This window comes from Clarias gariepinus, chromosome 18, assembly GCF_024256425.1.
Source record: "Clarias gariepinus isolate MV-2021 ecotype Netherlands chromosome 18, CGAR_prim_01v2, whole genome shotgun sequence".
Lineage (NCBI taxonomy): Eukaryota > Metazoa > Chordata > Actinopteri > Siluriformes > Clariidae > Clarias > Clarias gariepinus.
The window spans coordinates 27,488,213-27,503,761 of record NC_071117.1 but is presented as its reverse complement, the minus strand read 5'-3'; the positions used below and the strand labels follow the sequence as shown (position 1 = coordinate 27,503,761).

Below are 15,549 nucleotides of genomic sequence, written 5' to 3'. Positions count from 1 at the left end.
AAAGTAATTTTCTGATTTTCTTCTTAATAAAGATACAAGCAGACATAAATTTGAGAAAGATTTTTTTTATTATTAAATCTTCATACAGAGGTGTTATCCCTTCAAAGGTAATTCCATACATACTGCATAGCAAAAGGCCTTTTCTCAAACCATTCGGCCTCGGCTTTGACCCAAAGTAAGGCTTTCTCATAGGCCTAAAAATACTCCACAGTATATCATCAGTGAGTAGGATTTTATTACAAAGTATATTTTTACCATTTACCAATGGGTCTTCTATACCAGATTGATAATATCACAAGGTAGAAGAGCTATAATGAAAGATTATAACTATTTTCCATGTTGCCATGTACAGATTGTATAAGAAATCTAAATCCTAAAACCTAAATTAAAACATTTTTTAAAAACCTACACCTAAATTTTACACCTGAAAAAGGAATTATTTAAAAAATGTAATACAGTAGACAAAGGTTGACTGTGACCACATTTCATTTTATACTTAGTCATCTTTTTCCAACTCACGTTCCACATAGTCATTGGCAAAATTTAAAATATCTCTCAATGCTGTGAGGATGAACATGTCAATAAGTGAATCTTGCGTGATGGATTCAGAGTAGTTCATCACTGGGTAGATGGCATTTAATGGGATGCCCACATTGACACTGCACACATCCATCTGAGAAAATAAAGATCGGCATGCATTACTGTATATGATTATGGAGAATTGCCAGAGATATGACTTAGTGAGGACTGGAAATGAGATTGCACACATCTTCACACATACAAACTAATTACCTTTTCTTTGATCTTCTTGCTCTGATACATCTTCCCTAGATCCACTTTAACCAGCTCACAGGCTCTATCCACCTTGGTCATGATAATGACTTGTGGAATTCCTACAAAATCAACATTAAATTCTTCAATACTCAAATATTTGGTTGGCTTATTTTATTTGCTGCTCAAACTAAACTACAAATTTACCAAGATAGTTATACATGAATATAAAGACTGGTGAGAAAACATTGTATTATTATTATTATTATTATTATTATTATTATTATTTGTATTATTATTATTATTTGTTTGGTTGTTAGAGCTTATACACTGACCAGCCAAAAAAAGTCACCACTTTAACCAAATTATAGACCATCAAGAACCAAAAACAGTTAAGGAGATTTGAAAATCCTGGAATTGGGTTGGGAACTGTCTGATACACTATTAAAACCTGTAAGGACTTTGCTGAACCTTAAAGTCAAATGAATGTAAGAACATTTTCACATGCACAATATGATGAGAACTGGATTGGGACTAAACAGTTGTGTGGCCTTAAGTAAACCACAAACACAAACACAAATTTGCCATGTTTCAAACACAAATACCACAGTTGTAAATGTAACCTTAAGTTGATAAAGAATATAATATATATTGATTTTGTAATGCCCACCTGTAGTGTTAAACCATAGAATATTAGAAACACCAAATGTTGATTTGAAAATATAACAATCAAGCATGTTGATGCAACAACTGACCTGGGGTGCGTTTCCCGATAACGATTAATCTAGACATAATGCGAATCTAGACATTCGCAAAATGTCTTAATCAAGACATTTTGCGAATGTTCGTTATTGTTTCATGTGCGTTTCCCAAACTTGCACTTAACACAACTGCACTTAGCCCTGCTTTAAGTGCTACTCAGGAGTCGCTGTCTGTTGGTCAAGTGCTGAAATGTCACGCTGTAGAATGGCTCGTCATTTTTGCACATGCTGTTATAGCAGAAAGTTTTGATTTCCGTTTCTTCTACTTGTGTGAGTGTATATTTAACTCGAATAACATAAAAAGTCCTGTAATTTCTTCTTGAACAAGTTTAAAAAAATAAATTAACAGGAAATGTCGTTCTGTAAAAACAATCTTGCTCTAATCTCGCATAAAACAAATTCTAACAGTTCTAACATAATCATTTTAAATATTTATATGAAACCTTAATTATTTAAGTAAAATTATTTATTAATTTCTTAATCAACAATTGCTTATCTCACATCAAAATAAATAAATAAGTAAATAAATAAATAAGCTCTTACATTTATTTTTGAAAAGTTTAGCCTAATTATCTTCACCTGAAGTGCATTTGCAAATAGGAGAAAAATTTAAATAAGCACATACCTAGGGGTGGAGACATTAGCAAAATGGCTGAAACCATTTTTCAAAAAGAAGAAATTAATATTATTTTAGAGGAAATAAATCTCTCTTTGTGCCACAAAAGTGCTGTGCTGTGATAACATTAACAGCTATGTTGCACAACATTGCAGTGAGGGCAAGAATGCCCTTGGACATTAGGGAGGAAGATGAAGAGGTGGAGGAAGAGAATGTACTCGAGATGAGACTTCATGATGCTCAACCAAGACATGTTCAATACATGGCTGGGTTTCATGCACACCAGCAAGTCATCCTTTATTTGTGTCATTAATATTAAGATCAGTTGTACGATCTTTTTTACGAACTACTGGTTGACGAATACTATAGATAGACACATCTGTGACAGCTTTAGATGGCAGGGAAGTTAAGGAGTGTGAGATCGGGTGTAGTTACTATAGTAAAGAGGGACAAAGAGGAGCTCTCTCCATTGGGGTGGGGGGGGGGGGTACGGGTGGGAAGAGGGGCAATGGGAGTTTGCAAAGGTTAAGCACACTTTGAAAAATAATTGTAAATTTAAATGTAGGAAAAAAACAAGAAAGTAAGTATTTGATATGTGTATTTAAACATTAAAAATGAATATGAGGGACATCAAGACCAGAAGGTGGCAGTAATGTAACTTATTGGATGCCAACCACTAAAAAAAAACATAAAGAAAAAGCGAACAAAAACAAATCAGAAGATTCACACTATGAGATCACAATAGGGGAAACAGGCGAGTGATACCCACAGAATAATAACTTTTAGAGAGGTTTAAATAATAATAATAATAATAATAATAATAATAATAATAATAATACGTTAAGATCAAAACTAGGGCTGAAAAAACCCAACCAAATGTAATAATTTACCCAGAAGGCTCGCAGTGTCTCTAACATGCTTAATTTGCTCAAAATCACGGGTGTCCATTCTTGACACTGAGTCCGCAGGCAGAACACACACCAGACAGTGAACCTTTTCACGCAGAGTTGGTTTCTCTTTGTATTTTGGATCCTCATTAGTTATTGATACCCCAGGATTAAACTGCAACAACAAGGAAAACAAAAGTTACTTGTAGTTTCTTAGTAAATATTAAATTAGGCCTGTTTAACCATAAGCATGATTTTCTATGGTTAATTAGTTTTAGTACGTCTGTTAAAAAAGAACGAAATAAAGAAAGAAATATGTGTAATTAAATCAAATAGTAACTCAATAAATTATTATTTATTTTGAAAAACATCCTTCAGTGGCATTTTAATAAGAATGATATTAAAAATAATATACAGTTTTATGAAAAATATTTGCTGTATTAGCCTGATTTTCTTTATTTGTCTTGATGATTCAGATCAACTGGACAGCTTTTTTTCTCTTAATAAATTACATCATCAATTAAAAACTACATTTTGAGAAATATTCAAGAAAATATTCACAGCAATATAGTTTCTTACAGGGATGTGTGTTAGCAAGTCATCAGAATGTAAAAGTACTTACGATGTAGTCATCTGAAATGTGTCCCTGAAATGCCTTGACGATGTCTTCCTGTTTTATTCCTCCTTCTGATAACTGAAGCCCCATGATATCAACAATCTCCAGAGGATAAGGCACGCCTCTAGCACTCTTCAGCTTGTGTATGTTCATCTAAATCACATTTAAAATGAACATATGATAAAATTATAGACCCATCATTTCTTTGTAAGTAGACAAACGTACAAAATTTGCAGGGAATCAAATAATTATTTTCCCCATTGTCTGTCTTTATATTTCTCTATTTTGTCTTGTTACTTACCTTTTTTGTGAAACTTGTTCCTGTATGTGTGTTGTTTTCCAGAGCACTCATGGCATTACGGCCTAAGATGACCCTCTGAACTGAGTTGATGAAGGAGGATTTCCCAGCTCCAGTTGGTCCATACAGCACAATTCTGAGGACTTCAGTGCTGGGCTTAAAATCTTTCACTTCATGCAATATATTATCTTCACTGCAAGCATCATGAAGAGTTTTGTAAGAAGACTGGAGTCATTAAAGCACTAGCAATACAATAATACACATTGCATAAACTGTGTAATATTATATTATTTTAACTGTAATATTATATACACACTTAATACTACATTTTACAACCTGTAATTTAAAATTACATGGTTAAAGTATTGGCCATTTGGAATTCAAACACATTTATCGGGGATAACACAAATTATTACATTAAGAGAATGTTTGCCACTATTTAAAAAAAAAAAAACTAATTCTTAAGTCATTAACAAACTGTACATAAATTCCTGATTGTGCATAAACCAGTCATGGGAGTACAACAGCACTGGGACGTTTAACTACATGCATCACTTTGCATCACAGTTGAACACTGATCAAACAATCATTAATTACACTAACAGTCTGGTCTAAGATATTTGATAGAGATAGCGGCTGCATGGTAAAATTGGAAACAATTTCATTGGAACCATTAGTGTTGTCTTTTCTTCTTTATTGCTGAAAATGCTGCAGGTGACTGATACAAAGTGCTGTGGGGTTTTGGCAGGCAGATGTTTATTGCAAAATCTCCCAGGTAAAATGTATAGCAAAATAAGTTGTGATGGTTCATGATATTCTGTTTTATTACAACAACATAAACAGCAGCTCATAAAAATTGTGTGATGTGACAATTATGATTCTCTGTACATGCAGAATTCTCTTCATGCATGAAGCCAAGATGACAGTTTGGAATGAGGTTCCCTTTCAAAGGCTACACTCGATGCTCCGTGAAAACGCTATGGGAACATCTTGTCATGTTGCCGGTTGTGAAGCATGTGTGTACCAAACACGCCAAATTTTTGGCTTTTATAACCTCGGTCAGGTGACGTCATCTGATAGGACGCACCTGCAGGTTATAAATAGGAGTGAACCGAAAACATTCCTCAGATTCTTGTCTTCACCTAGTTGTGAGCGTGTTGTGTCTAACCAGCAAAATAAGTGTTTAACTCACCAATAATGGCAGAGTTTTAAACGAGATGTCCCTCCGTGTGTATAATCCATATCGGAGGGCGATCTCTACACTTTACTGCTTCGATTAAGTGCTACGCGCGCGCCTCGCATTCCGAGCCGCCGCGCATTCCTGGGGCTTAAACTCGTGCATCCGGCAGAGTAGTGAGAGACGGACTCCGCTTCGGCGGAGATGGTAATAGGCTCTAAGCACTTAAAAATAAATAAATAAAAATAAAAACATAGACGTCGTGTGGCCGGGGGTGGAGCCTCAACGACGCTCTCTCCCCTTTTCTTAGCAATCTCCATATGAGTTAACCCTTTCATGGAGTAAGCTGTATTCATCCCGTGTTTTTCTGCCATCAACTTATTTATTTATTTAAATATAACTGAGGTAGAAACGCGGAGTTATATGATGACACCCAGATAGAAGAGACGCTTCCAGGCTATCTCTTTTCTGGGACATTATCCTTCCTGAAAAACTATTATTTCCTTTCAAGCTGTGTAGACTTTTTATCTTCCCTGGAGGGAAAAGCTTTTCAGGCAGCAGGTCAGGTTGGCGCATTGCACACCATGGCGGTTTTGCACACCTACCAGGCTGACCTGCTGAAAGACTTGAGTACTGGCGGGGCTCTGCAAGGTAAGGCGTATTGGATTTACGCCTGGCCACAGACTTGTCTCTTCGTGCAACAAAGCAGACGGCTTGTGCTATCGGCCGTTTTATGGCTGCTATGGTCTCCGCGGAGAGGCACTTGTGGTTGAATCTCAGGGGCATTAAGGAGAAGGATCGTGTATTCCTCCTCAATGCCCCATCTCGCCTCCCGGCCTACTTGGCGATGTCGTTAACTCGGTCGCCACTAGGTTCATGAGGCGAAGTTATATATCAAGCCTTCGGGAAATTCCTTCCCCGCCTTGGTCAAGAGTCGGGACTGTCCGGGTCGACCGGGTCTGACTGTAGCGAGGCATGAAACATACAAGGAGAGTGTTTTTGAGCTGGGCACCCCCTCGCAAGATTGGGGTGCATCACGCAATCCGCCTCAAAAGAGGTCAGACTGGCATATTGTCTTCACAAAGAAGCCCTGAGGTTCATGTGCCCAGGACAGTGGGGGGTGGCCCCCCAATGGGGAGAGGCACGCAGAATTCCTTTTAAAGAATGAAGTGTTCTCCCTGGCACCCCCAGGAGGTTGGTGTTCTCGCTCCGCCACCACTGGTGTTTCGGGCAACTCCAGTCTCCAATAAAATGTTAGTTCTTCGGGTTTTTCCTGCCGTGTTTCAGGATGCTGAACATCTAACATCCCCCCCGTTTAACCAAGCCACTGAGCTTTGCCCCTTTCTGAGAAACTGGCAGCGTGGAAGCTACTGCCAGGTATATCTCCTTGGGCACTAAGCACTGTACAGAGAAACTACAGGATTCAGTTCTCACATCACCCTCCGCGTTTCAATGGCGTGGTCTCCACTTCCATAACACCGGAAAGTGCAAGAGGAACGGGGGGCTGTGTCTAATTTTTTAGATTTTGCGGGCTTTACCGCTATCTAAAAATAAATCAATGGAAATATTGCCACAACACAGGAGGTTCCTGAGGTTCGCTTTCGGGGGCGAAGCTTACCAGTATCGGGTCCTTCCATTTGGTCTAGCTTTTTCACCCGCACATACACAAAATACATGGATGTAGTTCTGGCTCTTACGACTCCAGAGCATCCGTATTGAATTACATGACTGGCTGGCCCAGTCTCAGTAGCTAGCGCTTCGACATCAGCATGTCGTTCTAGCCAATCTTTGTTTCCTAGGATTGAGATCCAATGCCATGAAAGCATGCTCTTTTCTGTTTAGAGGACAACATTTTTGGGTGTCACATGGAATTTGAGCGTAAGCGGGCACAGCTGTCTCCCGCTCGTGTCGAATCCATTCTCAACACCGTCAAGGAAATCAAGCTAGACCAGAAAGTGACCATCACTTTCAGAGATCTTGGCTCTCATGGCAGCTATATCCACGGTGACACCTTTGGACCTTCTGCACATGAGAGCATTTCAGTTGTGGCTAAGAACCAGGGGATTTTACTCTAGGGCCAATCCCCAATAAGGGCTACGCGCCAGGTGCTTCGTACCCTTCCTATGTGGTTCAGACCACGGTTTTTGACTCTGGGTCCCACTCTAAGTTCATCTTGTCGTCGCAGATGCTAACGACAGATGCTTCCCTCATGGGCTGGGGTGCGGTCTTAAATGACCGTCCAGCCCAAGGGAGCTGGAGAGGCCATCTTTTTGCGCAGCACATCAATTGCCTCAAAATCATGGCTCTATTTCAGGCCCTAAAGCACTTCCTCCAGCAGTTGAGACTACAATGTCCTAGTGCGGGTGGACAACATTATGGCAGTCTCATATATTAATCGCCAGGGTGGACTGTGCTCGCGCCGCTAAATAGCTAGCGCACCAGATTCCTGTCCCTCAGGGCGATTTACATTCTGGGAAAATTTCATGTAGCGTAGGTGGACCTCTTTGCCTCGCAAGATCAGCAAATGTCCCCTTTACTACTCTCTGACTCTAAGTCAAGCTGGTTTTCCAGCCAGCGTAATTAAGACTATTCTAAGTACTAGGACTGCCTCCCCTCAAATAGAATGTATTTGAAAGTTGGTGCATGACGAAGCAGGTAGACCCAGTCCACTGCCGAATTGTTTCAGTGCTGGAGTTTCTGCAGAAAAAATTTGTCCTCTGGCTTGTGCCCCTTGTTGAACCACTAGAGTCAGCGCCCCAGGTTTCTGACCCTTAAGATGGTTTTTCTAAATGAGGTGCGTGGGCTCACTTCACCTCTAGGAATCAGGGCTCATTCAACCAGGGGAATCGCCTCATCAATTGCACTAGCAAGAGGTATTCCCTTGCAGCAAGTATGTGACACGGAGGGTTGGTCCTCTCCGCACACATTTGCCAACATGCATCCTATTGTTTTGAATCCTTCTGTCCTCCGCCTTTACAGCTTCAGAGCAGGAGAGACTTCACTCACTGTGTCCAGTACGTGCTCTTCAGATTTACGTCCACCGCATCAGCCAGTGGCGTAAGTCAGAGCAGCTTTTACATGTTTTGGGGCCACAAGCTGCGTGAGAGATGCTATTGCCCTCTCCTATGAGGCGCGTAAGCTCACTTCGCCTCTAGGAATCAGGGCTCATTCAACCAGGGGAATCGCCTCATCAATTGCACTAGCAAGAGGTATTCCCTTGCAGCAAGTATGTGACGCGGAGGGTTGGTCCTCTCCGCACACATTTGCCAACATGTATCCTATTGTTTTGAAGCCTTATGTCCTCCGCCTTTACAGCTTCGGAGCAGGAGAGACTTCACTTACTGTGTCCAGTACGTGCTCTTCAGATTTACGTCCACCGCATTAGCCAGTGGCGTAAGTCAGAGCAGCTTTTACATGTTTTGAAGCCGCAAGCTGCGTGAGAGATGCTATTGCCCTCTCCTATGAGGCGCGTGGGTTCACTTCGCCTCTAGGAATCAGGGTTCATTCAACCAGGGGAATCACCTCATCAATTGCACTAGCAAGAGGTATTCCTTTGCAGCAAGTCTGTGATGCGGAGGGTTGGTCCTCTCCGCACACATTTTCCAATATGCATCCTATTGTTTTGAAGCCTTCTGTCCTCCGCCTTTACAGGTTCGGAGCAGGAGAGACTTCACTTACTGTTTCCAGTACGTGCTCTTCAGATTTACGTCCACCGCATTAGCCAGTGGCGTAAGTCAGAGCAGCTTTTACATGTTTTGAAGCCACAAGCGGCGTGAGAGATGCTATTGCCCTCTCCTATGAGGCGCGTGGGCTCACTTCGCCTCTAGGAATCAGGGTTCATTCAACCAGGGGAATCGCCTCATCAGTTGCACTAGCAAGAGGTATTCCCTGGCAGCAAGTCTGTGACGCGGAGGGTTGGTCCTCTCCTCACACATTTTCCAATATGCATCCTATTGTTTTGAAGCCTTCTGTCCAACGCCTTTACAGCTTCGGAGCAGGAAAGACTTCACTTACTTTGTCCAGTCATGCTCTTTAGATTTACGTCCACCGCATCAGCTAGTGGCGTAGGTCAGAGCAGCTTTTACATGGTCTGGGGCCGCAACGGGGGGTGGCCCCCACTACACTGGGCTATTGCCCTCTCCTATGAGGCGAGTGGGCTCACTTCGCCTCTAGGAATCAGGGCTCATTCAACCAGGGGGATCGCCTCATCTATTGCACTAGCAAGAGGTATTCCCCTGCAGCAAGTGTGTGACATGGAGGGTTGTCCTCTCCGAACACATTTATTACATTTATAGTTTGGATGTTCATGCTACTCGGGGCCCACGGGTCTTTGAGTCAGCTACCCAGACATAGTTCTGAGACCTTCTCGGCCTTGTGCGCACACGCTACACAACCTTGGAGTCCAGACACTTGCAGTGCGGCGGCGTTGGCACTCTCGTTCCCATAGCGTTTTCACGCAGCATCGAGTGTAGCCTTTGCTGTAACCCTGTTCCCTGAAAAGGCGGGAACGAGATGCTGCGTCCCAATGCCGCACTGCCTATGTGACCGGACGTCCGTTCAGACAAATCAATCTGAGGAATGTTTCCGGTTCACTCCTATTTATAACCTGCAGGTGCGTCCTATCAGATGACGTCACCTGACCGAGGTTATAAAAGCCAAAAATTTGGCGTGTTTGGTACACACATGCTTCACAACCGGCAACATGACAGGATGTTCCCATAGCGTTTTCACGCAGCATCTCGTTCCCGCCTTTTCAGGGAACAGGGTTACAGCAAAGTAACCCGAGACGATTCTGCTAGTCGAACTGAAAAAAAAAAAAAACATTACTGTACATAGAGATTCTTACCAGTCAATTTTCCTCCAAGGTATCAGGATTACTTAATACAAAAACAGAAGGAAATTTAATGTATTAAATGAATCACGGCATAAAATATTTTATTAGTGTTCTTTATTTTAATATATATTTTAAAGCATTTTTTACTTAATCTTATAATTTACATATAAATGAAAGATAAAATTTCATGAGCATTAGGCACAAGGTGGAGAAAATTTTTAGGAAAGACATACTTTATTAAGATTATCTATACTAATATTAAGATAAAGATGACATATTTAGTAACATTAGCTGCATGAGTCATTATTAACCCCCCTTAAAGAATTATTTTCACTAATTATCTTCAGTAATTTAATGATTATAAATAATCCTTAATATGTTTACAAGCTATTATAATGTACTTCTTTACACATGAATAGTGGGGGGAAATCACTTCAGTGTTTCTTCATCCTGGTCCTAAAGTAATCACGCTGCATTTTTGTTTTCGAATTTTATTTGCTCTTAATCAATAAGTGCTTTATAATTTCTACAATCATTCTTCAGCAGTTTGTAATAACTGTATTGTAATACTCTATGTAAACAACATGCTGTTAAATTATGTTGTTCTTCTGCCAATCAAAAAACAACACGCTATTGTATTTGGGTGAAAAACACCCAGTGAATCTTACCGGCTGGTTCAGGAGCTGGCAAAGACAGATCTGGAACCAGATAAAACACAAATAAGAGTTTTAACGGTCTCTCCACTCTTCCTCCCACTGGTTGTTATATACCAAACTGTGTACCAGCAAACTGAATGTCCAAATTATCCCCCAAAAAAGGTTACACCGTTATTTATTGATAATTTGAAAATATTTTTTGAGAAAAGATATTTAGAAACATACTCCAGGACCAGGTTTGTGAAACACTGAAAAACTTCTATTCCCATATCTCCTGTGTTGGTGTTTAGTTTTAATTTTAATTTCAAATGTTTGGTTATAGAAATCAAATCAAAATAGTTTTAAATCTAATTAAAGATAGATAAGAATTCTAAGTAAAGATAAAGCTTACCTGGTGAGGAGTGAGATGGAGTGGATAGTCGATTTCCCATTTCTGTTCAACATGGATGTAACATGGGTCCAACAAAAAGAGAAACTATTCGTATATGACAGTTTGAGGTATCATACATTGAGAACATATTGTTTAAAAAAAATAATAAGAGATTACTGCAATTTACCCGTAAATCAAACCTTTGGAAAACCATCAAGCAAAGCTGAGCTGCTGTGGTATAAAGTTCCTCAATAGCGATGTAAAAAATGGGTGAAGAGCTGAAACACATGTAAGCCGTAACTACAAATCGGGGTTATTATTCCACCAAATACTGAAATTTTAATGTTATTTAGCCAAAATATTAATACAGTTTATTTACAAATTATTTGCATTTAGTTTGATTTGAGTTATTAAAGCTTTGCAAATAGTGCATGATCTTGGGTTATCATGATGTGTTGTGATACACTCTAAATAACAATATTTTTATATTTTACATTTAGCAGAAATATTGTCAGCAGTTCACAAAAAATAAACAAAACTGTTTATCTCAGCAATACATGCACCAGCAAAAAATAGAAAAGGAAAAAAAAAAACTATAGGAAGAAATATGTGTCTATATGTTTATTTTTTCCAGTGCTGTAATTATATATAATAATATATAATTAGTGGTTATTGAATATATATATTGAATAAATATATAATAAAAACACTCAATTACCTTGGTCTGTGAGCTGTGGTAAAGAGTAACTGTAGTTGGTTGTGGCGATTTCAAACCTGGATGCAGAATGCCCTCATTTGCTAAACAGTTTCACTTTACATATAACTTGTACTGTGTGGTCTCATGTTCCTTAGCAAAAGTAAAGGGGCGGGGCCAGACTGACCAATTGGGGCATTCACAAAGAAATTCTGGGATTCTCGTCTATTCTCCAACTACATGTTGGTAATTTAGGGCTAATAATAATAATAATAATAATAAGGAGAAGAAAAAAAAGAAGTAGAAGAAAAAAAAAAAACTATAACATTAGCATGAAAAAAATTTACACATAAAATTCAAGTGTTTGTTCAAGAAGAAATCATAACCAGTGTTTACATCTGTCTGGCATTTGATGTGATGGAGTAGAGCGCAATCATCAAAGATCAGTCACAAAGGATAAAACAATGATCCCTTGGCAGCAATGCTTAGGTCGGTGGTACGAGTCAAAATAAGATCCACATGAATGGCAGGACTGGTGGTTTCCCAGCAGATAATCGCCCAGAGCAGAGTATTTTGCATAATAGCAATAAAAACCATGGTCAGTTTACAAGAAAAAAAAAAGCTTCACACTATACATTTTATAACATTATTATATTAAATAGATTGGAAATAATCTGCTCTGTCCAATCACCTCTGACCTTCTGCATCTTTCTTCTTCATTTTAAACCTCTTTTTTTTTCCCTTTTTTTCAGTGCCCCCTCTTTAAATTATTTGCGTGTGTGTGTGTGTGTGTGTGTGTGTGTGTGTGTGTGTGTGTGTAAAAACATAAAAAAAAATAATTATTATTATCGTCTGATCGTAGCACTATTGGGCACATAAAACCTCAGAATCAGAATCAGATGGCCTCACATTATCCCCCAGAATACTCTGGTGTACGGAGGAGTTTATGGTTAAGGGGTTAAGGGCCTTGCTCAAGGGTCCAACAGTGGCAACTTGGTGGTTGTGGGGTTTGAACCTGGGATCTTCCGAACCGTAGTTTAATGCCTTAACCACTGAGCTACTCCCTTAATAGGGCTCGTTAAGAATGGTCCAATCACATGAGCCCAAATATTTAAAAACAATATTGACTTGCTAAGAAACAAAATGGGAGGGTTCAGGGTGCACAGTGCTAGTATGCTTTAAAAAAATCCAATTAGAGCTCAGCCTCAAATCTTGTGCTTTTCAAAAATTTACATGCCTACTGTACATAGACACTCGTTTGTCCAGCGCCCTGCGTACACCAACACAAATAAACGTTATACAGTAAAAAAAAAAAAAAATTCTTGTAAATAAATTATATTAAGAAATACAGCGGAATATTGTGACTAAATGATTTTATTTCATTATTAAAATAAATAATTATTATGTTAAATAGTTACATGCTAAAGTAGCATTCTTCTCTCCCTAACTTTAAGCGCCCCGGCGCCCCCTATTGACCGGCCGCCACTGCCTTTAACCTCTTAAATCCTGTGGGAGCAGGAGGTTGTACTTAGTATTGCCCAAATGTTCTTTTTTGATTTCCATTTTGTTAAATAAATAATGATCAGTGAAAACAAGGTCTGTCCAAAAGTATGCAGCCATGTTATGACTTCATTACATGTAATGAACTAAAATACTCGTTCTCACACTGTCATTCTCTGATCTTGGTTTATTGCAGTCTATACTGTACACATTCAGCATTATCAGGTGTTCTGCTTTTTGCAGGTCTTCCAGGGCGTGGATCACTTTCAACTATTCAACAGATAGTTCTCGACGATCTTTACAGCGTTTGTGCCACACTTTTATTTTTGTTGCCCTTGCATCGTCCCAGAAAGCCTTGTGTTCAGCGATAACATAAAATTTGTTGCTCTACTCGTGCCCCAATGACTAGCTCAGTGAAGTCATCATTGTTTCTGCATGCGCATTCCAGTCCTCTCTTATTGGCTGAGTCTTTGAGATAAGTCTTTGTGTTCTTTTTGGCCAGCTGTGGCTTTCACCTTGGAACTCTCTCATCTTTCTTATTGTTGAATAATTAACACTGACCTTCACTGAGCCTGGTGAGGGCTGCAGTTTTTTAGATGCTTTTTAGATGCTGCTCTGGGTTTGTTGTGCTCTTGGAGAATTGAGAATCTGTGTCACACACTCTCCATCAAGTCTGACTGAACTTGTGCTATTTTGCAATATAAAATTAGCAAAAACTTTACTCTCTAGATGTGCTGGTGGAGGACAAAAAAAAACCTGCACCTGTACTTGCAGCGAAAGGTGATTCTACAAAGTATTGACTCTGGGCTGAATACAAACATGTGCCACACATGTCAGATATTTATTTGAAATATAATTTTGAAAATCATTTATCATTTTCCTTCCACTTATGTGCTAACTTCTTATGTGCCACTTTGTGTTGATCCATCACATAAAATCCCAATAAAATGCATTTATGTTTGTGGTTGTAACGTGACAAAATGTGGAAAAGTTTCGCAAGTCACTGTTTGGTTAATGTCAGGATGATAGGATATTAAAGAATGTTCCTTGTCTACATCAAGCCCTGAAAGCATTTCCACTTCTGCTAATTTCTACTTCTGCTTTCAAACTCATGTGAATCTTTGCCCATGCACACTCATTGTCACAGATATGTGGGAAGGTGTAGCAGAATGTTAACACCCCAGCTTGGTTGTATTGCACACTATAGTAGTTTTCAGCAATAACCTCAATGCACATCTTCCACAACAGTTCCCAGGTTTAAGTTATGGGATCTTACAACAAATGTGTTGAAATTTTTAATACCAATTTTTAAGGCCAATTTAAGAAGAATTTTTAAGGCCAAGAGACTTATTGGGCTTATTGCTAATGATTGGGAATCAGCTTAACAAATCGTAACGAGGAGTGCATGAAGTAATGTCCAGCTGGTGAAGATGCTTACTTGTCCACAATGTAGCAAGTGCATAATCTTTAACCACAACTGTGGTTAATATAAAAAAACTCAGCATGTTGGTCTACACTGTAAACCCTAATGTTGTCTTTACTTATACAATCAAGTAATGTTGACTAAACATTACTTAAAATTTTGCATTTTGGACCCATCACTTAAAAATATAAGTTCATTTAACTTATTTACCATCAAAATGCATAAACTTAAGATTTTAAGTGTTGTGAACTCAAAATCATGATTAATCCTTTGGGGGAAAAAACATTTTCAAAAGGTCAATTTTCACAAATGTGAATGTGGGTGGGCGGGGCGGCGGCTGACGACCAGCATGCTTTGCGGGGATGTCGGTGTGTTCACCATGTTGGGGAAGGGTGTTTGGGTTAGTGGCTTCGGCCCTGTTTGTGTGTGTGGGTAAGGGGTGACGTGTGAAACGTGCTCTGGTTCATGCTGAGGCTGAATTGGATGGTGGTTCCTGTGTGAATGTGCTGCTCATGCTGTGTGCCTAATAAAGTACTTTCCAACATTCTTTCCGGCGGAAAATTGTGGCATTTTGTCAATAAAAAAAATCTAAGCTTAAAAATGCTGTTCATTGTTTTATTTCACTTCGGTGTGCACAAAGCTTGCAGTCAAATATAAGAACATTGTTTAACGGGTTTAAGTTACATTTTCATGTTGAGTTAACTTAAATATATAAGTACACTTAAAAGAATGTATACCAAGTGAACGCAATTTTTTAAGTACATTAAATAAGTGCTAAGTTTGTTGAACTAAATGATTTAAGTACAGTCTACAAAACCGCCAAGTTAAATAAACTTAAATATGCAAGTTTTGGAAGATTCCATTACTCAATTAAATTGAGGCAACGAGTTTACTCAATCAAATTAGTCCAATTAACTTATTAGGGTTTTCAGTGTATAAGCTTACC

The 15,549-nt window shown here is 39.1% G+C and overlaps 1 protein-coding gene across 2 annotated transcripts; it reads right to left on the bottom strand.

The window, feature by feature from the left end:
• Positions 1–271: 271 nt before the first annotated feature.
• LOC128506903 (interferon-induced protein 44-like) lies at positions 272–11,095 on the bottom strand. Of its 2 annotated transcripts, XM_053477516.1 has the most exons (8): positions 11,008–11,095; positions 10,629–10,658; positions 9,973–10,003; positions 3,953–4,142; positions 3,658–3,804; positions 3,039–3,210; positions 793–893; positions 272–673 (listed from the first exon to the last, which is right to left on the bottom strand). In XM_053477516.1, the coding sequence occupies exons 1-8, from the start codon at positions 11,045–11,047 to the stop codon at positions 497–499; spliced, it is 888 nt and encodes a 295-aa protein (XP_053333491.1). In that variant the 5' UTR covers positions 11,048–11,095; the 3' UTR covers positions 272–496. The 2 variants fall into 2 exon arrangements, with proteins under 2 accessions (XP_053333491.1, XP_053333492.1); XM_053477517.1 differs by lacking the exon at positions 10,629–10,658 and having other exon boundaries at positions 11,008–11,089.
• Positions 11,096–15,549: the final 4,454 nt, after the last annotated feature.

Bases quoted from the DNA above. Each gene is read 5' to 3' on its own strand.
- LOC128506903 (XM_053477516.1), bottom strand. From the start codon at position 11,047: ATGGGAAATCGACTATCCACTCCATCTCACTCCTCACCAG. The intron at 10,004-10,628 runs GTAAGATTCACT...TTTTGTATTAAG, and splicing joins GCCAGCTCCTGAACCAGCCG to TAATCCTGATACCTTGGAGG. The intron at 3,211-3,657 runs GTAAGTACTTTT...TTGTTGTTGCAG, and splicing joins ACATTTCAGATGACTACATC to TTTAATCCTGGGGTATCAAT.